General features: G+C 43.2%; 1 protein-coding gene across 1 annotated transcript; it reads right to left on the minus strand.

Annotated features, from left to right (window-relative positions):
- Positions 1-4,316: 4,316 nt before the first annotated feature.
- On the minus strand, positions 4,317-26,614 carry LOC149452894 (uncharacterized). The gene is made up of 2 exons (XM_089688825.1): positions 26,487-26,614; positions 4,317-11,884 (listed from the first exon to the last, which is right to left on the minus strand). Exon 2 carries the CDS (start codon positions 11,793-11,795, stop codon positions 10,797-10,799), a length of 999 nt encoding a protein of 332 aa, XP_089544951.1. The 5' UTR covers positions 11,796-11,884; positions 26,487-26,614; the 3' UTR covers positions 4,317-10,796.

Raw genomic sequence — 26,614 nt, forward strand, 5'->3', positions numbered from 1 at the left:
TTTTCATTTTAAAACACTGTATGATGTTGTAATGTTTTATTTTATTACTATTTTATTGTAACATATTAGTATTATTATTATTATTATTATTATTAATAATAATAATAATAATAATAATAATAATAATGTATTTTTCATTTTAAAACACTGTATGATGTTGTAATGTTTTATTTTATTACTATTTTATTGTAACATATTATTATTATTAATAATAATAATGTATTTTTAATTTTAAAACGTATGATATTGTAATGTTTTATTTTATTACTATTTTATTGTAACATAATAATAATAAGATTAATAAGAAGAATAATGTATTTTTTATTTTAAAACACTGTATGATGTTGTAATGTTTTATTTTATTACTATTTTATTGTAACATATTAATATTAATAATAATAATAATGTATTTTTAATTTTAAAACGTATGATGTTGTAATGTTTTATTTTATTACTATTTTATTGTAACATATTATTATTATTATTATTAATAATAATAATAATAATAATAATGTATTTTTCATTTTAAAACACTGTATGATGTTGTAATGTTTTATTTTATTACTATTTTATTGTAACATATTATTATTATTATTAATAATAATAAAGTATTTTTCATTTTAAAACACTGTTTGATGTTGTAATGTTTTATTTTATTACTATTTTATTGTAACATATTATTATTAATAATAATAATAATAATAATTTATTTTTAATTTTAAAACGTATGATGTTGTAATGTTTTTTTTTATTACTATTTTATTGTAACATAATAATAATAAGAAAAATAATAAGAATAATGTATTTTTTAGTTTAAAACCTTGTATGATGTTGTAATGTTTTATTTTATTAATATTTTATTGTAACTTCTTCTTTTTCTTCTTATTATTAAGTATATATTTTTAATTTAAAAAGATTAATATGATATTGTGCCACTTTATTTGATTGCTCTTTTATTATGCATTAATATTATTATTATTATTATGACATTTATTATGATGATGTTGTAACATCTTAAAGCATATATGAGACTTTAGTGATTAGCTCCGTGCAGGGCACCACTGAGTTAAATCTGCTGCCGGCATTTTACACCTCCCTACACCAGTTCATGTCTCCACCCTTACCACAAGGTCATTACAAAGGTGCCAGTCTTTTTGCATTTGGATCCTCCAGCTATTTATTATACATTATGGAGAGCCTGTCAAGGTAGCACGACACCATGTAATATCCATGGTAACTGAGCAGAACTGCAAATGATGGTGAGCATACTAGAGCCCTTGAGGGATAACTCTTGATGTAAAGTAGATGTAGACCCAATCAATGAAATCTCATAAAAGCCTTAAAGCGCCAATATTATTTCAAACTGTATTCTTCAATCATTTAAAATCTGCATTTTTCGTTAAAATGATGCTTGGTAATTATGTCCCGTAGGTTCTTATTCAGCCACTTCCTGTTGCAGGGTGACAACACTCTGTCTATGTCTCCCTGTTGGGCTCCTGTGTTGTCAACCTGTTATGTGGACTTTTAATGGAGACCGGTCATTTTAACACACATTATACAAGCCTTGACTACGGTTGTCACCAGTTAAACCCTCCCTGAGACATGCCATGCAGCCATTGCTGGCAAAATGTAGACAGGAAGTGGCTCCAAAGAGTTAAAAAAGGTGGCGCCAAAGGAGAAATTAGCAGTGGAGGAATATGGACAAGGTGGGTCAGTGGATGGCTTTCAAGAGACTCTTCACTTTGCCAATTCAGTCTTTTTGAAGAGACACTGTCACCTTGCCTATTCGGGGGAAAAGTCACATAGTCTTTGTAAAGGGGCCTCTCACCCACTGATACTCACCTTGCCAGCGCTCTCACACCACTCCCGTCACTAATGCAGCCTGCGCTAACTTCCTCAGTGAGGGATGGTGTCAGAGGTGTCACATGACAATCAGCCTAGCAATTCGCTATTAGACCCAAGCACTGTCACATAGGAGGAGACCACATGCTGTCTCTTTGCCAGCTGTGATGGAAGAAGGATTGGTGGGGGATCGATGGGAAGGTATCAGTGGATCTGAGGGCTCCCGAAATAAGTAAGGAGGTAGTTTCTCTTTAGGTGGACTGAATGACTGGGATTGCTCCTCTCTAGTTCCATCCTCTCAATATCTGGTTGGCCAGTCTTTACCTCTAGTGATGGACGTCTACGCACTTCGGCCAACAATCAGGAGGCAGGAACTCTCAGTGCACTTTCAGTACTAGAGGGAACACAGGCCACCTGTACAGTGCACTTTGTGTTTCCATAAGGAGGTATTAGTTGGCTGCTTGTACAGCTGAGCCAAGAAAAGTGGCCTACGCACCTGTCACAAGTTAGCCTGCAGTTTCTTGTTTGTGTTCTTACCTCTTTGCTGCAGTGCTGTTCCTGATCCCTTTCACATGTGTTTTTGTCTGTGTTCACCTATGGGCGTCGTCTCCTGTTCTCTGGGTTTTATTTCCTTCCCTTCCATCACTTCCTGGCCCGCCTCTACCTCTAGCGATGGACATCTACGCATTTCGGCCAACAATCAGGAGGCTTCATTCTCTGACTGTGCTTGTTTTCTGCCTGTCCTGACCTCGGCTAGTCTATCGGATTTCCGTTTGTCTCCTCCCATCGTACTCTGCTCCCGCGAGCGGTCTCCTCATCCTCAGCTGGGCGTACCTGGGGGCCGTGACCTGGTCCCAGCTTGCTGCAAGTCCATCCCCACCATCAGGGGCTCTGGTGAAGAAGCAGGCTGGGGCTTAGTTTCTGGGGAATCCCAAGTTGAGTATCTACAAGGGCTCACTACCACAGGTGCTGACAGCACCAGTCCAACCACATGTGCCCTTTCTACTTACATGACTTTTGGAATGGGTTTTACAAATTCTAGTAGTGCAACCAGTAGGGAGGTTAGGAAAGACTCTCGCTTAGAAGCCTCAGTCCAAATTGGCATTGGTGTTTGTTCTGCCACTGATACTACTAGAGATAAGCCTCCATGTTGATGGTTACATTGGTTCTCTTCATTGTGTCTCAGCTGGGGATCCTAGACTGATCCCCTGTAGAGTTGGATCACACCAGAAACGGTTGTTCCATATTTAACCTCCAAGCGATCCCTATGGGCTGGATGTAAGCAGAAAGCGGTCTACCTATATTCTCCCACATCCGATCAAGTCTGCAAAAACAGAGCCGGATGCAAACTTCTTGCGGATGGTCCTATGAACTTGAATGAACCCGGATATGAACACACATCTGCTTACATCTGGTGCCCCCCATAAGGATACATTGCAGTCGATTTTTGATCCATCTAAGGTCCCATGTACACGGGACACTTCTGAACGATGGAAACTGACTGCTGGAAAACGCAGGTTAAAAAACGTCTGTTTAGCTGCGTTTGCATAACGCGTTTATGTGCGTTTGTGTTTAGAAGTGTTTTTTAAAGATAAGCACAGGAGAACCTCCCAAATGCCCAGAATTTACTGAAAAGTGGTAAATTATTAACTATTTCAGATGGTTTCAGAGAAATACAGAGAGTAGAAGCAGAGACAGCAGTATGTGTTGATGTTAGCTTAGGTGTGAGTTGCTCATTAACATTTCTTTTGTTTCCAAGGGTGGGAAAGGTGTCTGGTGGAGGGAGTCATTAAGGCCACCTGGCAGGGGTCTTCCTGAGGAATATGAGGTGTGAATGGTCATCGACATATCTTTTGTTTCTAAGGGTGGGACAGGTGTCTGCTGGAGTGAGTCATTAAGGCCACCTGGCAGGGGGTCTTCCTGAGGAATTTGAGGTGTGAATGTGCATTAACATATCTTTTGTTTCCAAGGGTGGGAGAGGTCTGAGGTGTGGTCATTACAATGTGTGACAAGCTTGGTAGGAACATCCTGTGTTCAGTGTTTTGTCCATCTGAGTACCTTGAAAACTCTTTGCATGCATTTTTCATGATGAAAAATGGCTCTGGACAGCATCGGAACTGGAAGATTTAAAAAAAAAAATTTCAAACGCAAATGCTTATAACCGTGATTTGCCATGGTTAGCCGCGTTTACAAGCGGTTTACAAAATCGACTGCTGAACGCAAGTTTGGTGCATTCAAAAAAACAAATGTAAACTCAAATGCCTGTAAACGATGATGTGTACATGGACACATAGGAAAACATTAGGGAGAGTTCAGGGGCTGCTGAAAAAAATGCTGAACAGCTCCTAAACGTGCGTTTATCAGCTGCAGTGTACATGGAGCCCTAATTATGGGTCAAAAATTGACTGACGGAAGGCTTGTTGTGGACCTTAACATACCATTCTGAAAGCAAAGAAGACACAACAACAGATTCCTTTATCTTAAAACAATTCATTTATTTACAAAGATCACTTTCAGAATCAGGATTTAAAAGATTGTAGGTTGGGGTGTAGGGAGAGTGAGTAAAGGGGTGTGGGGAGAGTGAGTAAAGAGGTTTTGGTTTCTTATGTAGCCCTATATTCTAGAACCAGGAAAAGGGTAAAAAGAAGACATCAATGTTAGAGGTAATGTGGGAACAGGTGAGGATATCTCAGGATGGTTGAAAAAGATGAGGGAGTTAAAGTGGACCTTACAGTAACTTTACAATTCTTCATGAATAAATTCCTGATGTTATAATATTCACAGGCAGTACAGTTATTGAGAAAATCTCCACCTTTTATCAGTAAATGCCATCCTTATGCTCCAGTGACTTTGCATAGGCTGAGATGATGTCACCTGTCTGCTGCAGGCAGGAGGAAGCATTTCTCAGTCTTCTCTCCTCTAGTGATCAGACCACAACTTGGTAACTATGTAGCAAGTCACAATGTGAAAAGCTGCCACAGTGGCTGAACTGCACAGGCACCAGGGTTTATAGAACTGTGTCATCTGGCAACCCAATCTAGGAAGGCGATTCTGATCCTGGATGATGCCTAAACCAAAATGGCTCTGTCCTTCTGGAGAGAAAAGGAGAGGACAGCATTGGCAGGGGGAGTACTATGATCTATGTAAGAGGCAGGGGCGGACTGACAACTCATGGGGCCCCCGGGCAATAGGGGATCATGGGGCCCCTGTGTCCTTGCCCAAACTCAAAAGAGCCTATGAAAAAGGTACCAGGGGCATCTCCTGGGGCCCCCTACTGACCCGGGGCCCTCGGGCAATGCCCGAGTTTCCAAATGGTCAGTCCGCCCCTGGTGAGAGGTAATAAATACCTGGAAGTGTTGCACACATTACTTAGAATGCAGGCACTTAATACAAAAATATACTTCATGCTAGGTCCACTTTAAGCCCAAAGTATGGTGATAATCATGGGGGTTGAAGGAATGGTGAGAGAACAAGGAAAATGATGAGGAAAAAGGAAATATTCACATTAAACAAGAATACAAACACAAAAAGGCCTGAATCTGGGGAAATGACTCTGGCCCAAAGGGGTAGAGTTTCACAAGGGTTACAGGCTCACCCTCATCCCATTTTCCTATATGAGCCTGCATAGGGTGACACAACAAAAATGCATATTTTATTACATGGAGATCACACGTTATATGAGGTCCAAGGAGCTGTGCGGTCACAAGGGTCTGTGGTTATAGGGGCAACACAACCAAAGTATGGGGTCATGCAGCTCTGGAGAAAAGGATGTAAAAAAAAAAGAAAGTCAAGGCCTACAATGTAAAGGAGTAAATTTGTTAAAGTGTAAGTCAAGGTTCCATGATAAAGAAGCAGTTCAGTAGAGAAACCCCCATTGCTTGCATTAGAAACTGCATTTATCAAATTAAATTGTGAAAGTACCATAAATATAGTTTTTTTAAAATCAGGTCAATTAATCACACTGTCCTGCTTTCTATTTCAAAAGCCTTGGAGAAGAGAATACTGCAGAGGTTCAAGTGTGTAGTCACATGACTCCAGGAGGACACAAGCTCTACAAAGCACAAAGCGTGACACTGGGCGGAACTATGAGGTCAGCCATAGCCAAAGTTGGGTGGCAAGGAAGGTGGGAGTTGATGTCTCTGGAGCAGCCTTTCTCAACTAGGGTTCCATGAAACTTTTGGGTTCCTCCAGAGGTTTCTAGGGGTTCCTTGAACAGGCCGGATTTCTTCCCAATGACCAGAAGTGTAAAGATGGTCACACACCAGTAGAATATAATTCAGAAATTTTATTTTGGGGAATTCCATTAATTTCCAAATCAAATGTTAAAAACAAAGGAAATGTTGAAATATTTTAGAATGACATTTGTCAAGATTTTGATGGCATTATTGAATGCACTGATGACATTTCTCAGAGGAACGTTTGTAAGGAAATCTACCAGTGCATGGTCAACATAAGGAACATTCTTCCCAGTGACCAATATACTAATCAGTAGGGGTTCCCTGAGACTGGAAAGTGATTTCAAGGGTTCCTCCATATTAAAAAAGTTGAGAAAGGCTGCTCTGGAGGGTTCAAACTGCAGTGCACACTCTGATCCTTGGTAACACCAGAAGTGGCAGTATGACCCACATGGATTGTGGTGTCACCACTCCAGCCCATAAGACCATTTACCTAGATTAGGACCTAGATTTACCGCCATTTACATCAAGAATTCTGGTTTCAGATCTATGATTGGTAAGGCACGTTGGTTAGGGGCTAAGGGTTGCTACAGGTAAAAAAATTGCCTTGACTTCTACTTTAAGGATTGGTGAAAAAAATGGAAATTTGTTTCAGAAGGAAATGATGAGTATAATGAAAGGAACAAGAATTGGGTAAGGCACAGAAAGAAAGACATGGGCAACAAGTAGTGGTGAGGCACGTGGAAGTTGAGGAAAGTTGTTAGAAAATAGATGGATCTACTGATTAGTGCTGAACTTGGAGCTAATTGAGGGCAGTTACACAATAAAGGCTCAGAAAGGTTAAAAAGTCACAGATATACAACTGTCATAGTAATGGTTGTGGACTGGGCAGAAGCTTGACACCAAGAGATACTATGGAAGCTAGGAAAGATGAGGAGATTCAAGGATGGTGGATACTTAAATCAGTTAAAATAGAAAGTCTTCCAATGAACGGGAAAGCCGCTCAAAGAAAAAAAAATAAAACAGACACCTAGGGAAGAGATGAGAAGAGATCAAAAGGAGGACAATAGAAGGGAAAGCATGAAAAACATGGGCTGGTTGGATATAAAACCGACACCAAATGTATATATGGAAAGCGAAAGAAGCAAAGCAATGGTCAGATAGATGCTAATGAATCACATTGGAATTGAGGAAAGGAAACAGAATCCACTGGACAAGTACCAAAAATGTTATTTCTAAACATGACTAGGCCAAATGCCTTGATTTCCATCCCTATACTGAAACATGCACCAAAGCTGATCTCCAGGTAAAGTATAAGACACAATTATGCAGCTCTGTGTATCATTCAATTAATTTTTTTTAAACCCCAAGCAGTGTAAGTACCTAAATTTCACATGGTACCAGCCTCTTGTAGACCCTGTACAGCAGAGATCAGATTGGGAGAGGACAAAGCAGCACAAGGAGCCAATCAGTTGTGTTGCATTGCTCATGTGCTAGCAAGGAGCAAGCTGGTAGTAAGAGAATGTAGAGTTCCAGAGATGACTTCATCAATCACAGGTTAAGGGATGGACAAGACCTGTAAGTGTTACTTAACTGTGGCAGAGAACAATCAGATCTCTGTTCCTGCCACACAGGGCTGTGCTGCCTAGCAGAGCTGTGTAACTCTCAGCAATGGATGGACGGAGATGCAAATTCTTTGGCAGGTAAATTGGATTTTATTTGTGCATTTAGCAGTTTGCCTGGAGTTCAGTTATAACTCTATCTGTGCTCTAATATTCTATTAACCCGCATTGTGGTTAATCCAATGACAACCCAACCCATGAGAACCATCAGTAGAAATCCACCCTAGGATGGCAAGAAGAACATGGCACTTTCATATGGACATACCTAAAGGTTTCACGCACATTACAAATATCCCCTTCACACCAGTAACATAATCAACCCAACAAATCATTCTCTGGTGGGCAGGAATTTCATTGTGATACAAAGGGACAAGCCAGGGGAGGAATAGGAACCTCTGGCCTGGGGAGACAAACACAACCAACTGGCCCTTTCATGGTAGAGATCGTTTCCTGTAAGCTAAGACTGCATTGCATAGTGGGGTGTATTTATAAAAAAACCGCAAAGCTATTCTTCCTGTGAAACTGCATGTACATTTGCTCTGTGCCGAATGGCTAAATGGTTAGCACTTCAGCCTGGCAGGCTCGTTGGTTCAAATCCCAACCATGGCACCTCCTGCCTGGAGTTTGTATGTGCCTGCATGGGCTTCCTCCAGGTAATCTGGTTTTCTCCGACACTTCAAAGACATGCTGGTAGGTTAATTGCCTCCTGTCTAACTTGGCCCTAGTATGTGTATGTATGAATGTGAGTTTGGGACCTTAGATTGTACGCCCCTTGAGGGCAGGGACCAGGGGCCAACTGACCATTTGGAAACTCAGGCACTGCCCAAGGGCCCGGGGTCAGTAGGGGGCCCTATGAGATGCCCCTGGTACCTTTTTCATAGGCTTTTTTGAGTTTGGGCAAGGACACAGGGGCCCCATGATCCCCTATTGCCTGGGGGCCCCATGAGCTGTCAGTCCTCCCATGGCAGGGACTGATGTGAATGCAGAATATATGTATGTAAAGCACTGCGTAAATTGATGGCGCTATATAAGTACCTGAAATAAATATTTTCTCTCTAGGAGGAATTATATTCTTCATACAGAACAGAGCAGTGTTTCTCAACCTTTTTTCAGTCAAATCACCTTTTAAAATTATGGACATTCCCAAGGCACCCTTTATAATTATGGACAGTCTTGAGGTACCCCATTCTAAAATGTGAAAAACTATTCTAATAGTTTTGTATAACGCAGCAACATCCACACATGTAGGACACCCAACATTAGAGGTGATTTATTCTTCCAAAGCAAATACACTTTTCCACACTGGTACTGATTAGTATTCCATTGTTTCTCCTCTCCCTCAGTTGTTCCTCATCACTGAGCTAAAGTGACCCCAGCACTGATGGGAATGGGCAGGGGAGAGTCAAACTAGGATGCTGTGCAGGCGCCTGACATCATCTTTATCAATTGATGATGTCATTGGTTGTCAGGACGCTGGAAGGTTGTAATGGTGCACAATGATAACCTGTGGCTTTGTGGAACTAAAAGGCAGGCTTGTTCCACCCGCTGGCTTATACCAGTTTTGGGCAATTTTTAGACATTTTGCAAAGACACCCCTGAAGAAACCTCAAGGCACCCCAGGGTGCCTGTGCACCCTGGTTGAGAAAGGCTGGAATATAGTGATGTGGGAAAATACCACATTATGGCCACTAGATGGCGTTGACAATCATAGTAAATCATGATCAACATCTCCATCTAGTGGCTGTAATGTGGTATTTTCCCGATTCAGTCTAATGCATATGAACGAATAACGTTCATTTGGAGAGAAAATAGCCTAATAATGTTTGTTTTTTGCCACCGTCCTCACAGAATGAATGTACGTCGTTTCACAGAAAGAATAGCTCTGTAATTTTTTTTTTTATAAATACACCCCAACTGTGTTACGGTGATTGGTGGTTATGGCGACAGGTGGCTGTCATCTTTGTGAACATAGTTTGTGACCAGCTGCGGACTGACAACTCATGGGGCCCCCAGGCAATAGGGGCTCATGGGGCCCCTGTGTCCTTGCCTAAACTCAAAAAAGCCTACGAAAAAGGTACCAGGGGCATCTCATGGGGCCCCCTACTGACCCCGGGCCCTCGGACAGTGCCCAAGTTTCCCAATGGTCAGTCCGCCCCTGTTTACGACACACCTTCTCACATACATCTGCTAAAACATGTGGATTGTAGGGGTGAACTGTAAAGGTGCTGGTAAACAAGAAGACTGCTGCTCTGTGAAATTGACACGGACTCAACAAAATACTAAATAAAATGTCAGGTCATTATCAAAAAAGATCCTTATCCTTGAGCACAACGCATTTCACAGCTTCTCTCTGCCAGAATAAGGGGCAGGTAGGTATGTATTGCCCAGCAGCTGTCATTGACTGTTCTGATTGAGGTCTGAATGGGGGAGTATCTCCACTTAGGGCCACCAACCCAACAAATTTTTTTTTTGTACTGGCCCCAGGGTATGCGGGCAAATGCCCCCCTTGCCATCCAGCCCAGTCCTCCCCTTGGTCATCTGCTGATGGTGTGGGACACAAATTGGAGATTTATGCTACAGAAATGTATACACTGTGTTACAAACAGAATACCCCCCACATACACATCAAGAAAAAAGAATGTCATCATTGTGACCAAACAGGAAGCAGTGTCACAATTATTTGGCAGTTTGACACTTGACGGGACAACAACAGTTTTTTTTTTCTGTTTCAGACAGTATCACATTACATTTTCCTTAGCAGACAACAAGCCGGTCCATTGTATATTACAACACTGTGTCACTTCAGTGTCCTTTGGCAAGTAATGTTTCTTTGTAGCACCAAACTTTTTGCAAACTGTGACGTCTCCTTGCGAGGAGCAGCTGATACATAGAGGACAATTGTTGTGTGGTTTTGTAAAAAAAAAAAGAAAAATGAAAAAAAAAAAACCTAAGGATGTTGTCTACACGCCAAGATATCGTTCTAATATCTGCTTATATTTAGTCGCAATAGGTTATGGTTTTTTGACTAAATGAAAGCATCTGTAGAACTTCCCATCCATCTAGTCCTAGCACCATATAGGTCAATCACCACAAGGAGTATGGCTGAGAATCTTCTCTCCTTAGATGATGGAGTCCAGAACGTGAGGAAATTAGTGTTCTAATCGGGTCCATTTCTTGTCATCACTTGCTCGGAGAATATTTTCTTCAACTGAGCCACCTCAGCCGAAAGCGAGGCAAGTTGGGATCGCAAGTCGTTGCCCTCTGGGGCTTGCACCGGTATCCCATCTTGCCCTTGGCCGTTCCACCGTCCCCGTTGACAGAGCATTGGCTGCTGGGCAAATCCTGGGGCCACTTCTGGAGGATAAGTGTTTATTTCTCTTGCCATGGGAGGTGCAGGATGAGGCACCTCCTCACCTGGCGCGCAGGCCTTAAATCGCAATTTATGTGGAAGGCTCTTGTAAGGATCAGGAAGAGTCTCAAGCCTTACTCGAGGATTTTCTACAGTCTCTCCTCCAACAGCTCCATAATAATTTATACTTGTAGGTTGCAATGGTTGGGGTTCTGGTTCAGGGACTCTGTCCTCAAAGAAAACCGGGCTTCCGACACTAGGAGTGGAAAAGCCAGAATCTTCAGAATGTGGCATGGGTGGAGGAGGGTTAGGAGGAGGAGGTTCGTGGAGATTGCATGGTGGGGCATAGGTTCCCCGAGCCTCTTCACATGGATCACGTACCAGGCCAAAGCGGAAACGGAGGGCAAGAAGCTCAGCCCGTAACCTTGCATTCTCCTCAAGCAGTGCAATGACACGTCCCTCTAGGGCTAGATCACCAGCGCGGCGCTTCTCCCTCGAACGCTTGGCAGCCTCATTGTTCTTGCGTCTTTTATCCCAATAAGTATCATCTTTCTTTTCATCTGGCGTAAATTCACGTCGCCTTCGAAGATTTGAAGCAGAAGGTGAAGAACAGGGGGAGGAAGAAGAGCTCCGGCGACCTAGAAGGGAACGGGCAAGGAGGAGGCCAGAGCCAGATAGAAGAGATCCAGTGGAGGAGTCATCATCAACCTGCTGATTCTCCGGAGCAGGGCCATAAGGCTCCAGTGTAGGAGGGGCCTGGTGAGCAGACATGTCCTCCGAGGCAGAACAAGGCATCGGCCCGTTCATGTTAGGGTGGGGGGATAGGGCTGGAGGGGAGAGGTCACTGAGCTGCGCCAGGATTGTGTGCGTCTGGAGGTCAGAAGAGGATAACTGTCCTGAGAAAAAGAAAAGAGGAAATTAGTCATTTGCTGAAATTGCAGGCAGCACTGATGGGTATTGTTCTGCTTTTGTTAAGGGCATGACACAATGAAACACATGAAAGATGTTTATTTCAGACATTCACACCTAGAGGTAAAAATCTGCATACTTATCCACAAAGTAACATAAAAACTATCATGATTTGTAATACAAAGAGACTTGAAAAAATCTAACGAATGTAGTGCACCTCCTAAGGTGTCGCTGGTGAATTTGCTCCTAGTTCCTAGTTAGAGCACGCACAGCCAGGCACACTGCATTTTCTGCACTCTTCCACTGGCTTCAAAGAAAAGTCTAGGGGTTTCTCTTTTGGGTTTTTATTGGGAACAATGAACGATGGATAGTGATAGGGGGCATGAAATATCCCGATAAACTGTAAAACTGAAGGACTCTTTAACTTTTGGCTGCACTGCACAAAAATAAATGTCCCACAGGACCTCTATGCTGATGTGACCTCTACTCCTTCTAGACCTCTACTCCTTCCAGAGTTAAAAACTACACACAGTAACTATTCTTCAGCACTGGGTCATCTACTCACACAGCCACAGGATCATCGGTAGCCTCCTGCCGATGTCCACCAGGCTTTTCCTAGTGAAGGATACTCACACAACCAAAGTCAGCTGGACTCTTTCCCACCAACTGGCTCTCTCCAGTGAGCTTCTCCAGACCAGACTTGATTCCTGGACTCAGATTTGCAAGTAGCCCCCCCCCCCTCCCCAGCTAAGCCTAGCTGGGACCTTTGTGTCTTCCTGAAGACTTCCTGTAGGATCCTGCACCAGGGGCCTCCTGCAGCACACTCAGACTATTTATGGACTCTCTCACCACCTACTGGGCACATCTCTCCAGTCCATTTAACATCATTTCCTATGGGACATTTTCACATCTCTGCATTTTCACTCCGTGCATTTTTTTTAAAAGGGTCAAGGACTTTTTCGAATGCAAAAAGTTGCATTTTTGGTTCTATAGATTTCAATGGAAACGCTGCAGAAAAGCATGTTTTGCATGGTTTTTGCCGTGTTTTGCATTTTAAATCTGCCTAGCAACAAGAAAAAGAAAAAAAAAAAAGAAAAAAAACGCACCAAAAACATATAAAAAACACAGGTGCAAAAATGCAATGCAGAAATTACTCAAACACAAGCTGCATAGTGGTGAACCTAGCTTTAGTTTGGGATAGAGTTGTAAGCTTTAAAACGTTTGGTTTTCTGTGACACCACTAGGAGATTTCCCCTCATTTCCTGACATGTCACTAGGACAGGAAGTAAAGAGAATGCGTCCCCATGCTAACAACGGCAGCAATAAAACCAGACCTTGGGTAACCTTGATAACGATCCCACTGTGCTAAAGATAAGTGGTCACATTCTTGTCCTTATCTGCCTGACACTGCAGGTTGCATAATGGCAACGTCATCAAAAGGTTGGCTAGGCATTAATAAAACTCTAGTTTAATGTATATTATTATATTCAGCTAACATACTTTATTCGTCCAAAATGCCTATTTCTCAGGACCAAGACAGGGAACTGCTAAACCAATAGTCATCTAGTAAGGTACATGTGTAGGGGGCAAAGCACTATGACCATACACAGTACAATCAGCCCGGTTGGCCAGCAGAAGCTACCAGACATGTGCCCTTGAAGAGTTTCTTTATATTCACTATGTTGTTTTCAGATTTCGTTTCGCATCTTAGGCATTCCTCCCATATATTCGTTGGTCCGGGTGGATTTGAAAAATATTTCAATTTTTTCCCGGAAGATTGCTACATATTTTATATATTATCAAATCGGAAGGATTCAATATTTTCTAATGCTAGTCCAACCCACCAAGAGAGATGGCGCGAAAATGGAACGAAATTCAGATCCTTTCCTTATCTGAAACCGAATGATCAAACAAATTAAAAAAATGAATGAATTTCCCCATGGGCCAGAAATATTATTGCATCATATGACATCATTTGAATGAAAGGTATTCATTCGTCAATTTCATTATAACTTTTTCTCGGATTCGTTGACATTCGTTACCATGTCCAGTCGAAAATTTGTATACTTCCAAAATTCCAAAAATGAAACTTTCATCCCAAAATACTAATCTTAACGAAATGAAACACGCATGAAATACATGAAAGCCACACTCCATGTCGAGGTGGCACAACAAAGTCTGAATCCTACTCTGTTCTATGTTCTACACTGAGACATATATGGCAATTAATAATTGAGAAATCTACAGATAACATGGAAAAAATGATATTTATTGCTGTGCGTAAAGGAGGTATAATGTAAGTATCACTGTGTGAGTCGAAAGTTGGCACTCGAATAGACTAGAGTAGGAACCACATTTGGAGGCACCTTGTAGGAACCACATTTGGAGGCACCTTGGAGCTTTGAGTGGCTCCTTTATATGTTGAGAACCTTCACAGACCTTCAGATTTCATTGTTTCCAACAAGCATCAGTCAACAGACACATATCTACTCACTGAATATCTTCCAACATTAGAAATTTTTCCTTTGGATTTCTAGCTCAGATATAATTTTTGCAAACACATCCCTTCACATTACCTTAGCTAGTAGTTAGACACCTTCAACTGGACTTGTTCTGTAATGAGATGTTTTGTAGCTTATCCAGGTCACATCTTTAGTTCTAATGAGTTGAAGGAAGATACCTCATTATGTAGACCCAGGCAGCATGGTCACTTTAATCCAATCATCATACAATGTTTCAAGGTAGACCTTGGTTGTCCAAGAAATTCCTGACACCAGGGATGGGATTACGTAACTAGAACTAACACCTCCCATCCCATTCTAGGACAACCAACAGCTACACATTCCATGGTGACTGGATTAAGGTGTGGCTATAAATGCTGGGGTATCTTCCCGGCGCTCAATACAACTGAAGAAGTGGCTTAGAGAAGCCACAAAATGTCTCCAACAACACAAGACAAGTCCAGTTGAATGTGACCAACTACTACTAGATATACCATGACCAGGACCAAGGAGAACCTTCACAGACCTTCAGATTTCATTGTTTCCAGCAAGCACCAGTCAACAGGCACACATCTACACACTGAATATCTTCCAGAATCCACTGATAGCAAACATGCCCTCACCACCATACATCTCAGAGGGTTGGCCCATGCGTCTGCATGCACAATATTATCCTGTTATTGCCGTGTAACTTTCTTAGAAAGCAAAATTGCTCAGTCTCGCCTTAAGAACCACTCAATCCAAGGTGCCAACATATAAAGGAGTGGCTCTTTTATATGTTGAGACCTCTGGTTTTATCGCGTTACAAATGTATGCAACTACGACCTCCAGCATTAGAAATTTTTCCCTCGGATTTCTAGCTCAGATATCATTTTGGCAAACACATCCCTTCACATTACCTTAGCTAGTAGTTAGACAACTTCAACTGGACTTGTTCTGTAATGAGATGTTTTGTAGCTTATCCAGGTCACATCTTTAGTTCTAATGAGTTGAAGGAAGATACCTCATTATGTAGACCCAGGAAGCATGGTCACTTTAATCCAATCATCATACAATGTTTCAAGGTAGACTTGGTTGTCCAAGAAGTTCCTGACACCAAGGATGGGATTACATAACTAGAACTAAGAGGTTCACACCTCCCACCAAGTTCTTGGACAACCAACAGCTACACATTCCATAGTGACTGGATTAAGGTGTGGTTATAAATGTTGGGGTATCTTCCCTTCCTTCATTAGTGACTTGGAGAAGCCAAAAAATGTCTCCAACAACACAGGACAAGTCCAGTTGAATGTGACCAACTACCACTAGATATACCATGACCAGGACCAAGGAGAACCTTCTCAGACCCTCAGATTTCATTTTTTCCAACAAGCACCAGTCAACAGACACACATCTAAACAATGAATATCTTGCAGAATCCACTGATAGCAAACATGCCCTCACCACCACACATCTCAGAGGGTTGACCCATGCGTCTGCATGCACAATATTATCCTGTTATTGCTGTGTAACTTTCTTAGAAAGCAAAATTGCTCAGTCTCGCCTTAAGAGCCACTCAATCCAAGGTGCCAACATATAAAGGAGTGGCTCCTTTATATGTTGAGACCTCTGGTTTTAACGCGTTACAAATGTATGCAACTACAACCTCCAGCATTAGAAATTTTTCCTTTGGATTTCTAGCTCAGATATAATTTTGGCAAACACATCCCTTCACATTACCTTAGCTAGTAGTTAGACACCTTCAACTGGACTTGTTCTGTAATGAGATGTTTTGTAGCTTATCCAGGTCACATCTTTAGTTCTAATGAGTTGAAGGAAGATACCTCATTATGTAGACCCAGGCAGCATGGTCACTTTAATCCAATCATCATACAATGTTTCAAGGTAGACACTGGTTGTCCAAGAAATTCCTGACACCAAGGATGGGATTACATAACTAGAACTAAGAGGTTCACACCTCCCATACCATTCTTGGACAACCAACAGCTACACATTCCATGGTGACTGGATTAAGGTGTGGCTATAAATGCTGGGGTATCTTCCCTGCACTCATTAGTGACTTGGAGAAGCCACAAAATGTCTTCAACAACACAGGACATGTCCAGTTGAATGTGACCAACTACCACTAGATATACCATGACCAGGACCAAGGAGAACCTTCTCAGACCTTCAGATTTCATTTTTTCCAACAAGCACCAGTCAACAGACACACATCTACACACTGAATATCTTCCAGAATCCACTGATAGCAAACATGCCCTCACCACCATACATCTCAGAGGGTTGGCCCATGCGTCTGCATGCACAATATTATCCTGTTATTGCCGTGTAACTTTCTTAGAAAGCAAAATTGCTCAGTCTCGCCTTAAGAACCACTCAATCCAAGGTGCCAACATATAAAGGAGTGGCTCTTTTATATGTTGAGACCTCTGGTTTTATCGCGTTACAAATGTATGCAACTACAACCTCCAGCATTAGAAATTTTTCCCTCGGATTTCTAGCTCAGATATCATTTTGGCAAACACATCCCTTCACATTACCTTAGCTAGTAGTTAGACAACTTCAACTGGACTTGTTCTGTAATGAGATGTTTTGTAGCTTATCCAGGTCACATCTTTAGTTCTAATGAGTTGAAGGAAGATACCTCATTATGTAGACCCAGGAAGCATGGTCACTTTAATCCAATCATCATACAATGTTTCAAGGTAGACTTGGTTGTCCAAGAAGTTCCTGACACCAAGGATGGGATTACATAACTAGAACTAAGAGGTTCACACCTCCCACCCAGTTCTTGGACAACCAACAGCTACACATTCCATAGTGACTGGATTAAGGTGTGGTTATAAATGTTGGGGTATCTTCCCTGCACTCATTAGTGACTTGGAGAAGCCAAAAAATGTCTCCAACAACACAGGACAAGTCCAGTTGAATGTGACCAACTACCACTAGATATACCATGACCAGGACCAAGGAGAACCTTCTCAGACCCTCAGATTTCATTTTTTCCAACAAGCACCAGTCAACAGACACACATCTAAACAATGAATATCTTGCAGAATCCACTGATAGCAAACATGCCCTCACCACCACACATCTCAGAGGGTTGACCCATGCGTCTGCATGCACAATATTATCCTGTTATTGCTGTGTAACTTTCTTAGAAAGCAAAATTGCTCAGTCTCGCCTTAAGAGCCACTCAATCCAAGGTGCCAACATATAAAGGAGTGGCTCCTTTATATGTTGAGACCTCTGGTTTTAACGCGTTACAAATGTATGCAACTACAACCTCCAGCATTAGAAATTTTTCCTTTGGATTTCTAGCTCAGATATAATTTTGGCAAACACATCCCTTCACATTACCTTAGCTAGTAGTTAGACACCTTCAACTGGACTTGTTCTGTAATGAGATGTTTTGTAGCTTATCCAGGTCACATCTTTAGTTCTAATGAGTTGAAGGAAGATACCTCATTATGTAGACCCAGGCAGCATGGTCACTTTAATCCAATCATCATACAATGTTTCAAGGTAGACACTGGTTGTCCAAGAAGTTCCTGACACCAAGGATGGGATTACATAACTAGAACTAAGAGGTTCACACCTCCCATACCATTCTTGGACAACCAACAGCTACACATTCCATGGTGACTGGATTAAGGTGTGGCTATAAATGCTGGGGTATCTTCCCTGCACTCATTAGTGACTTGGAGAAGCCACAAAATGTCTTCAACAACACAGGACAAGTCCAGTTGAATGTGACCAACTACCACTAGATATACCATGACCAGGACCAAGGAGAACCTTCTCAGACCTTCAGATTTCATTTTTTCCAACAAGCACCAGTCAACAGACACACATCTACACACTGAATATCTTCCAGAATCCACTGATAGCAAACATGCCCTCACCACCATACATCTCAGAGGGTTGGCCCATGCGTCTGCATGCACAATATTATCCTGTTATTGCCGTGTAACTTTCTTAGAAAGCAAAATTGCTCAGTCTCGCCTTAAGAACCACTCAATCCAAGGTGCCAACATATAAAGGAGTGGCTCTTTTATATGTTGAGACCTCTGGTTTTATCGCGTTACAAATGTATGCAACTACAACCTCCAGCATTAGAAATTTTTCCCTCGGATTTCTAGCTCAGATATCATTTTGGCAAACACATCCCTTCACATTACCTTAGCTAGTAGTTAGACAACTTCAACTGGACTTGTTCTGTAATGAGATGTTTTGTAGCTTATCCAGGTCACATCTTTAGTTCTAATGAGTTGAAGGAAGATACCTCATTATGTAGACCCAGGAAGCATGGTCACTTTAATCCAATCATCATACAATGTTTCAAGGTAGACTTGGTTGTCCAAGAAGTTCCTGACACCAAGGATGGGATTACATAACTAGAACTAAGAGGTTCACACCTCCCACCAAGTTCTTGGACAACCAACAGCTACACATTCCATAGTGACTGGATTAAGGTGTGGTTATAAATGTTGGGGTATCTTCCCTTCCTTCATTAGTGACTTGGAGAAGCCAAAAAATGTCTCCAACAACACAGGACAAGTCCAGTTGAATGTGACCAACTACCACTAGATATACCATGACCAGGACCAAGGAGAACCTTCTCAGACCCTCAGATTTCATTTTTTCCAACAAGCACCAGTCAACAGACACACATCTAAACAATGAATATCTTGCAGAATCCACTGATAGCAAACATGCCCTCACCACCACACATCTCAGAGGGTTGACCCATGCGTCTGCATGCACAATATTATCCTGTTATTGCTGTGTAACTTTCTTAGAAAGCAAAATTGCTCAGTCTCACCTTAAGAGCCACTCAATCCAAGGTGCCAACATATAAAGGAGTGGCTCCTTTATATGTTGAGACCTCTGGTTTTAACGCGTTACAAATGTATGCAACTACAACCTCCAGCATTAGAAATTTTTCCTTTGGATTTCTAGCTCAGATATAATTTTGGCAAACACATCCCTTCACATTACCTTAGCTAGTAGTTAGACACCTTCAACTGGACTTGTTCTGTAATGAGATGTTTTGTAGCTTATCCAGGTCACATCTTTAGTTCTAATGAGTTGAAGGAAGATACCTCATTATGTAGACCCAGGCAGCATGGTCACTTTAATCCAATCATCATACAATGTTTCAAGGTAGACACTGGTTGTCCAAGAAGTTCCTGACACCAAGGATGGGATTACATAACTAGAACTAAGAGGTTCACACCTCCCATACCATTCTTGGACAACCAACAGCTACACATTCCATGGTGACTGGATTAAGGTGTGGCTATAAATGCTGGGGTATCTTCCCTGCACTCATTAGTGACTTGGAGAAGCCACAAAATGTCTTCAACAACACAGGACAAGTCCAGTTGAATGTGACCAACTACCACTAGATATACCATGACCAGGACCAAGGAGAACCTTCTCAGACCTTCAGATTTCATTTTTTCCAACAAGCACCAGTCAACAGACACACATCTAAACAATGAATATCTTGCAGAATCCATTGATAGCAAACATGCCCTCACCACCACACATCTCAGAGGGTTGACCCATGCGTCTGCATGCACAATATTATCCTGTTATTGCCGTGTAACTTTCTTAGAAAGCAAAATTGCTCAGTCTCGCCTTAAGAGACACCCAACCCAAGGTGTCTAAATGCAGAAATGCAAAGGAACTTGCAAAGACTTGTACGGATATCCCTCAATACACAGGTCTAAACACGTGACATGTTATTAAACACAGGTGGGAGACAATCTGTTTACACGGTGTCATAGTACACAAAAATTTATGTAAATATTTATACAGCTCCCAGTAACAGCAAACAGTGAAAAGTTAAACACCCTTCAGACTCGGTTCACACTGCTGTGACCCCGCCGTCGCGCAACTTGCTTGCGACTTGAGAGTCTATGGGAATCTAATCGCATTGAAGTCACATCAAAGTAGTGCAGGCACCTTTTTAAAAGTCGCTGCGACTTGAGTCGCAATGATTGGAATGGATGCCGTTGAAATAAATGTGATTTCACTTGTCATGAGACTCTGTGTTGCAAGACGCATGCCAAGTCGCACCAGTGTGACCCGGAGTTTATTGTAGCCTCAATCGCTAAACATCAAGTCCCCATTCACAACTAGCGATTTAGAATCGCTGGCAGAACTGCCATAACTCTGCCCTGTGATTCCAAATGGCGCTAAAATCACAGCAAAACATGTAATGCGCATGTGTGGGCCATTCGTTCTTCATGGCACCTCTAATGCGGTGTTATTTTGGTGCGATTGTCGTCCAAAAAAAGTTCATGCTTCAAAAAGGCGCATGAACTTTTGAGTGACAAACAAGCATAGGACAGCTCATTCAAGTGAAATATCGTACAATATTTCCCGTGTGTGTCGCGTGTAGAGCAGTCCATTAAAATTGCACTAGTGTAAATGTGGCCTTAAAGTGTAACTAAACCCACAACAGTACAATCAGTCTGTAGATGCAGGAAAGCATGCTTGTTATACTCACTGTGGAATCTAAGGGGTTGATCCTCTGCATTGTGTAAAAACACTGTTTGATCCTGTCTTCTCTGATCCTCCCCTTCTTCCAGTGCCCCCTTCTTGTCTCCTTATAAGACATATCGTGTGGAGTCACTCTGCACATGCTCAGTTTGGTGTGTATTGTTAGAGAGGTTTTCTTTTTTAAACTTGGGAGACTGCATGTGATCAGAACAGGGCCAATCAGCACTGTCCAGACAGAGGTCAGGGGTCCTGCATCCTCCTAGTGCAAAATGAAAACTCCTCCTACAAGCTTTAACCAGTGCTCAGCTGGACACTGATAGAGGTTACAAGACCGCTATATACTGCTGATGAAAAAAGGTATTTAGCAGTTTATATTTACTAAAATAATTGCATTTCCATGTTCTGTGTACTGTGGGAGACCAGATATAGTGAATGCAGGGTCCGGGGAGACCAGATATAGTGAATGCAGTGTCCTGGGAGACCGGATATAGTGAATGTGGGGTCCAGGGAGACCGGATATAGAGAATGCAGGGTCCGGGGAGACCAGATATAGAGAATGCAGGGTCCGGGGAGCCAAGATATAGTGAATGCAGGGTCTGAGGAGACCGGATATAGTAAATGCAGTGTCCGGGGAGACCAGATATAGTAAATGCAGGGTCCGGGGAGACCAGATATAGTGAATACAGATTCCGGGGAGACCGGATATAGTGAATGCAGGGTCCAGGGAGACCGGATATAGTGAATGCAGGGTCCGGGGAGACCGGATTTAGTGAATGCAGGGGTCCGAGGAGACCAAATATAGTGAATGCAGGGTCCAGGGAGACCAGATAGAGTGAATGCAGGGTCCAAGGAGACCAGATAAAGTGAATGCAGGGTCCGGGGAGACCAGATAGAGTGAATGCAGGGTCCGGGGAGACCAGATAGAGTGAATGCAGGGTCCAGGGAGACCAGATAAAGTGAATGCAGGGTCCAGGGAGACCAGATAAAGTGAATACAGGGTCCGGGGAGACCAGATAAAGTGAATGCAGTGTCCTGGGAGACCGGATATAGTGAATGCGGGGTCCGGGGAGACCGGATATAGAGAATGCAGGGTCCGGGGAGACCGGATATAGAGAATGCAGGGTCCGGGGAGCCAAGATATAGTGAATGCAGGGTCTGGGGAGACCAGATATAGTGAATGCAGGGTCTGAGGAGACTGGATATAGTGAATGCAGGGTCCGGGGAGACCGGATATAGTAAATGCAGGGTCCGGGGAGACCGGATATAGTGAATACAGATTCCAGGGAGACTGGATATAGTGAATGCAGGGTCCGGGGAGACCGGATATATTGAATGCAGGGTCCGGGGAGACCGGATTTAGTGAATGCAGGGGTCCGAGGAGACCAGATATAGAGAATGCAGGGTCCGGGGAGACCAGATAGAGTGAATGCAGGGTCCAAGGAGACCAGATAAAGTGAATGCAGGGTCCGGGGAGACCAGATAGAGTGAATGCAGGGTCCGGGGAGACCAGATATAGTGAATGCAGGGTCCAGGGAGACCAGATAAAGTGAATGCAGGGTCCAGGGAGACCAGATAAAGTGAATGCAGGGTCCAGGGAGACCAGATAAAGTGAATGCAGGGTCCGGGGAGACCAGATATAGTGAATGCAGGGTCCAGGGAGACCAGATATAGTGAATGCAGGGTCCGGGGAGACCAGATAAAGTGAATGCAGGGTCCGGAGAGACCAGATATAGTGAATGCAGGGTCCGGAGAGACCAGATATAGTGAATGCAGGGTCCTGGGAGACCGGATATAGTGAATGCAGGGCCCGGGGAGACCAGATATAGTGAATGCATTGTCCGGGGAGACCAGATATATTGAATGCAGGGTCCTGGGAGACCAGATATAGTTAATGCAGGGTCCGGGGTTTAGTAACACTTTAAGGATGAACTTTACTTACACGGGATGCAAACAAATGCAGCTCTGTACTCAATAATGTAGAACTGAAGGCAAAACTTCTTTCATTTTGGATAGAGTAAGGGAGGGTTATAACCCCTGTAAAGTTTTGTTGCCATCTGTTTCCCATTGAGGAGATTTCTCTTCACTTCCTGTCCCACAGCCAAAACAGGAAGTGAGAGGAAATTACTGCAAAGTGAGGAAATCCCTGGTTGTCACCAGAACTAGTGTCCCCCATTGGAAAATTTCCCCTCCATTCCTGTTCTGGGGACAACCCAAAATGTGGCGTTTTCTTCCACTTTTACTCTTGATGATAATGGTAAACAGGACTAATAGTAAGGATGAATCTCCCTGTTGGGGACACAGACAGCAATAAACACCTGACAGGGGGTCTAATCCATCCAAACCTAGGAAAAAATGTTGGCCTTTAGTTATACTACAATACATCATTCAATGTATTTTTTTTAAACAAGCATTGTAAGTGCCTGAATGTGATCTGATATCAGCCTCTTGCAAGCCTTATACAGCGGAGCTGGAGAGTGAGTAGTAGAAGCAGCACAAGGAAGCAATTAATTCATGCACTTACAAAAAGCATGCTGATAGGAGGAGAGAGCAGAGTGGCAGAGAGATGAGCATATCACTGTGCCGCTTCTCCTTTCACTGTCCAGTCACAGGCTGGGGGCGGCTCCAGGACCACCTGGACTCAGAGGAAGTGAGCTAAATGATGCTGGCAATTACACTGAGGACATCTAGTGGCAGAAAACAGCAATCTCTATATTGAAGGGGAATAATGCAGCAAAAGCTGATTTTGTTTTGTTCCTAAGTGACCATTCCTAAATACAATAAACCTTATGAACCAATCAGAATTCATCCTGTGCTGTTCACGCTTCGCCGGAGAGCATTCCCATTGGTGGATAGGCGTTGAAGGTTGCAAGTGTTGCGTCACTGTTGTGCGAATGTCTGCACGCCATTTATGTCATCATTGTCCTATTGATCCTCAAGTATCAGTCATGCGTTACTCTGGCACCTGCAGTGTTGGTGTGCCATTGATTGTAGTCACATGGGAAGTATCAGCGTGATACTAGTCTAAAGTTCCTGAATACATTGTGACTATTCTGTCATTTCTGGAGACGCTTTGTGGCCCCAGACTGCCGGCCCCCAGCATTTCCTTTCAGCATTCTATAGGTGCTCTGGTACACCTTTACCATTGGTTCCCTTCATAGTATGTGATCATTGCCATCCTCCTACCTTACAGGAGGACATGTCTGTGCAGAGGACTGTATGCTGCTTGGCACATCCACTCCCACTGTGTTGTGTTACTGTCAGTATTAGAGTGTCAGCTCTTCAGAACAGAACCCCAGTGTACAAATACTGCTGCACCCTGAGGCTGCACATCACCAAATGCTTCCTATCGCATCTCTTTACATATTAGATTGTCAGCTCCTGAGGGAAGGACTCATCTCCCTATCCTCTTTTCTCAGTGCTGTGCCTATAGTCACTGTCAGGTAGCAAGTTATTCACAGCAAACTTTCTTGGCAAAAGTCAGTAGTGTTTCCTCCCCTGCTCCCCTCTTTGTGGGTCTGTAAATTCGAGTGTCAGCTCTTGGGATCAGAATTAGAACTTGCCATTACCCTTCTAGACCTTCCCATATGATCACCAAGCAGTCAAGAAGGCTCATCAGTAGAACCCTAAGACCTCTTCCCAGTCTTCATGTATTGAACTGTCAGCTCTGCAGGACAGCATTCATGTCAGTACTTTCTCCAGAGCACAGCTTCTCCCTGGCTGTGTGCTCTCTGTAAAGTGTCAGCTCTTCAGAACAGAACCCCAGTCTACAAATACTGCTGCACCCTGAGGCTGCACATCACCAAATGCTTCCTATCTCATCTCTTTACATATTAGATTGTCAGCTCCTGAGGGAAGAACGCTCATCTCCCTATCCTCTTTTCTCAGTGCTGTGCCTATAGTCACTGTCAAGTAGCAAGTTATTCAGAGCAAACTTTCTTGGCAAAAGTCAGTAATGCTTCCTCCCCTCCTCCCCTCTTTGTGGGTCTGTAAATTAGAGTGTCAGCTCTTGGGATCAGAATTAGAACTTGCTATTACCCTTCTAGACCTTCCCATATGATCACCAAGCAGTCAAGAAGGCTCATTGGTAGAACCCTAAGACCTCTTCCCAGTCTTCATGTATTGAACTGTCAGCTCTGCAGGACAGCATTCATGTCAGTACTTTCTCTGAGAACAGCTTCTCCCTGGCTGTGTGCTCTCTGTAAAGTGTCAGCTCTTCAGAACAGAACCCCAGCCTACAAATACTGCTGCACCCTGAGGCTGCACATCGCCAAATGCTTCCTATCTCATCTCTTTACATATTAGATTGTCAGCTCCTGAGGGAAGAACTCATCTCCCTATCCTCTTTTCTCAGTGCTGTCAGGTAGCAAGTTATTCAGAGCAAACGTTCTTGGCAAAAGTCTGAGATGTCAGTAATGCTTCCTCCCCTGCTCCCCTCTTTGTGGGTCTGTAAATTAGAGTGTCAGCTCTTGGGATCAGAGTTAGAACTTGCCATTACCCTTCTAGACCTTCCCATATGATCACCAAGCAGTCAAGAAGGCTCATTGGTAGAACCCTAAGACCTCTTCCCAGTCTTCATGTATTGAAGTGTCAGCTCTGCAGGACAGCATTCATGTCAGTACTTTAGAGCACAGCTTCTCCCTGGCTGTGTGCTCTCTGTAAAGTGTCAGCTCTTCAGAACAGGGCTGCTTGCCTTATTATGCCATGTCACTGCATTGGGCTGTGAGTAAAATGTGTACCCTGCCTGATAACACAAAGTGCTGACTGTCCCTGGACAAAAACTTCCTGTGTTTGAGTGTCAGCTCTTCAGTCTAGGACACCCTATAGTTCTGGTTTCCCTATAATCTACACTGTTTCTGGCATTCAGAATCTGAGCTTTGGCTTGTCTGAGACCTACGACTGCAACCTTTCATTTGTATGACATTTCTATCTGTATTAAAGTGTCAGCTCTTCAGGGCAGTGCTGCCACCGGGCTGTGCTCAATTATGCTGATAACAAAACCCTTTTTCTGCTTAGAGTGTCAGCTCTTCAGGACAGTACTGCCTCCATAACAATCTATGTATCCATTGTTCAAGAGACCTGAAGCCTGTGTTCAGATATACTGATAACATAGACTGCAGCCCTTTCCCCAACAAAACCTTCCTCTAGATTAGAGTGTCAGCTCTTCAGGACAGTAGACTCCACAGTACTGTTATAATCTCCAATGTTCCCATTATTCATTAGACCTGGGATGTGTGTGATAAGAACACAGACCGACAACCTTCTCCGCAGCAAACCCTTCCTCTAAATTAGAGTGTCAGCTCTTCAGCCCAGTAGACCCCCGTATTGCCTCTATTCTATTTTCCAGAATCTGAAAACAGAGACCGCATGTTTTCCTTGTCCAAAGGCTTCCTAGAGTGTCAGCTCTTCTGCCCAGTATGCCACATGTCTCCTCTTCCCATGACTGTATAGACCCTGTGTCCTGATCGCTGTGTATTAGAGTGTCAGCTCCGCAGCACACCTCCGCTCTCCCGCAATCCAGGACGTGGATCGGCCGCCTGTCCCGGTATCAGCCCCCTCCCCCCCCCCAATACTGTACCTGTGTGCCGGGCAGGTAGCCGGTGTGTGGCCGCTGATCGCCGGTGATCGGGCTCAGGCTGCTCCCATAGCCGGCACTGCTGCTGCCCGTCCGCCGTCCCCTCCGCACTGTACACAGCGCTGTGTATA

The sequence above is a fragment of the Staurois parvus genome, unplaced genomic scaffold (genome assembly GCF_062004578.1).
Source record: "Staurois parvus isolate SC_StPar_1 unplaced genomic scaffold, SC_StPar_1.0 ptg000456l, whole genome shotgun sequence".
Classification (NCBI taxonomy): Eukaryota; Metazoa; Chordata; class Amphibia; order Anura; family Ranidae; genus Staurois; species Staurois parvus.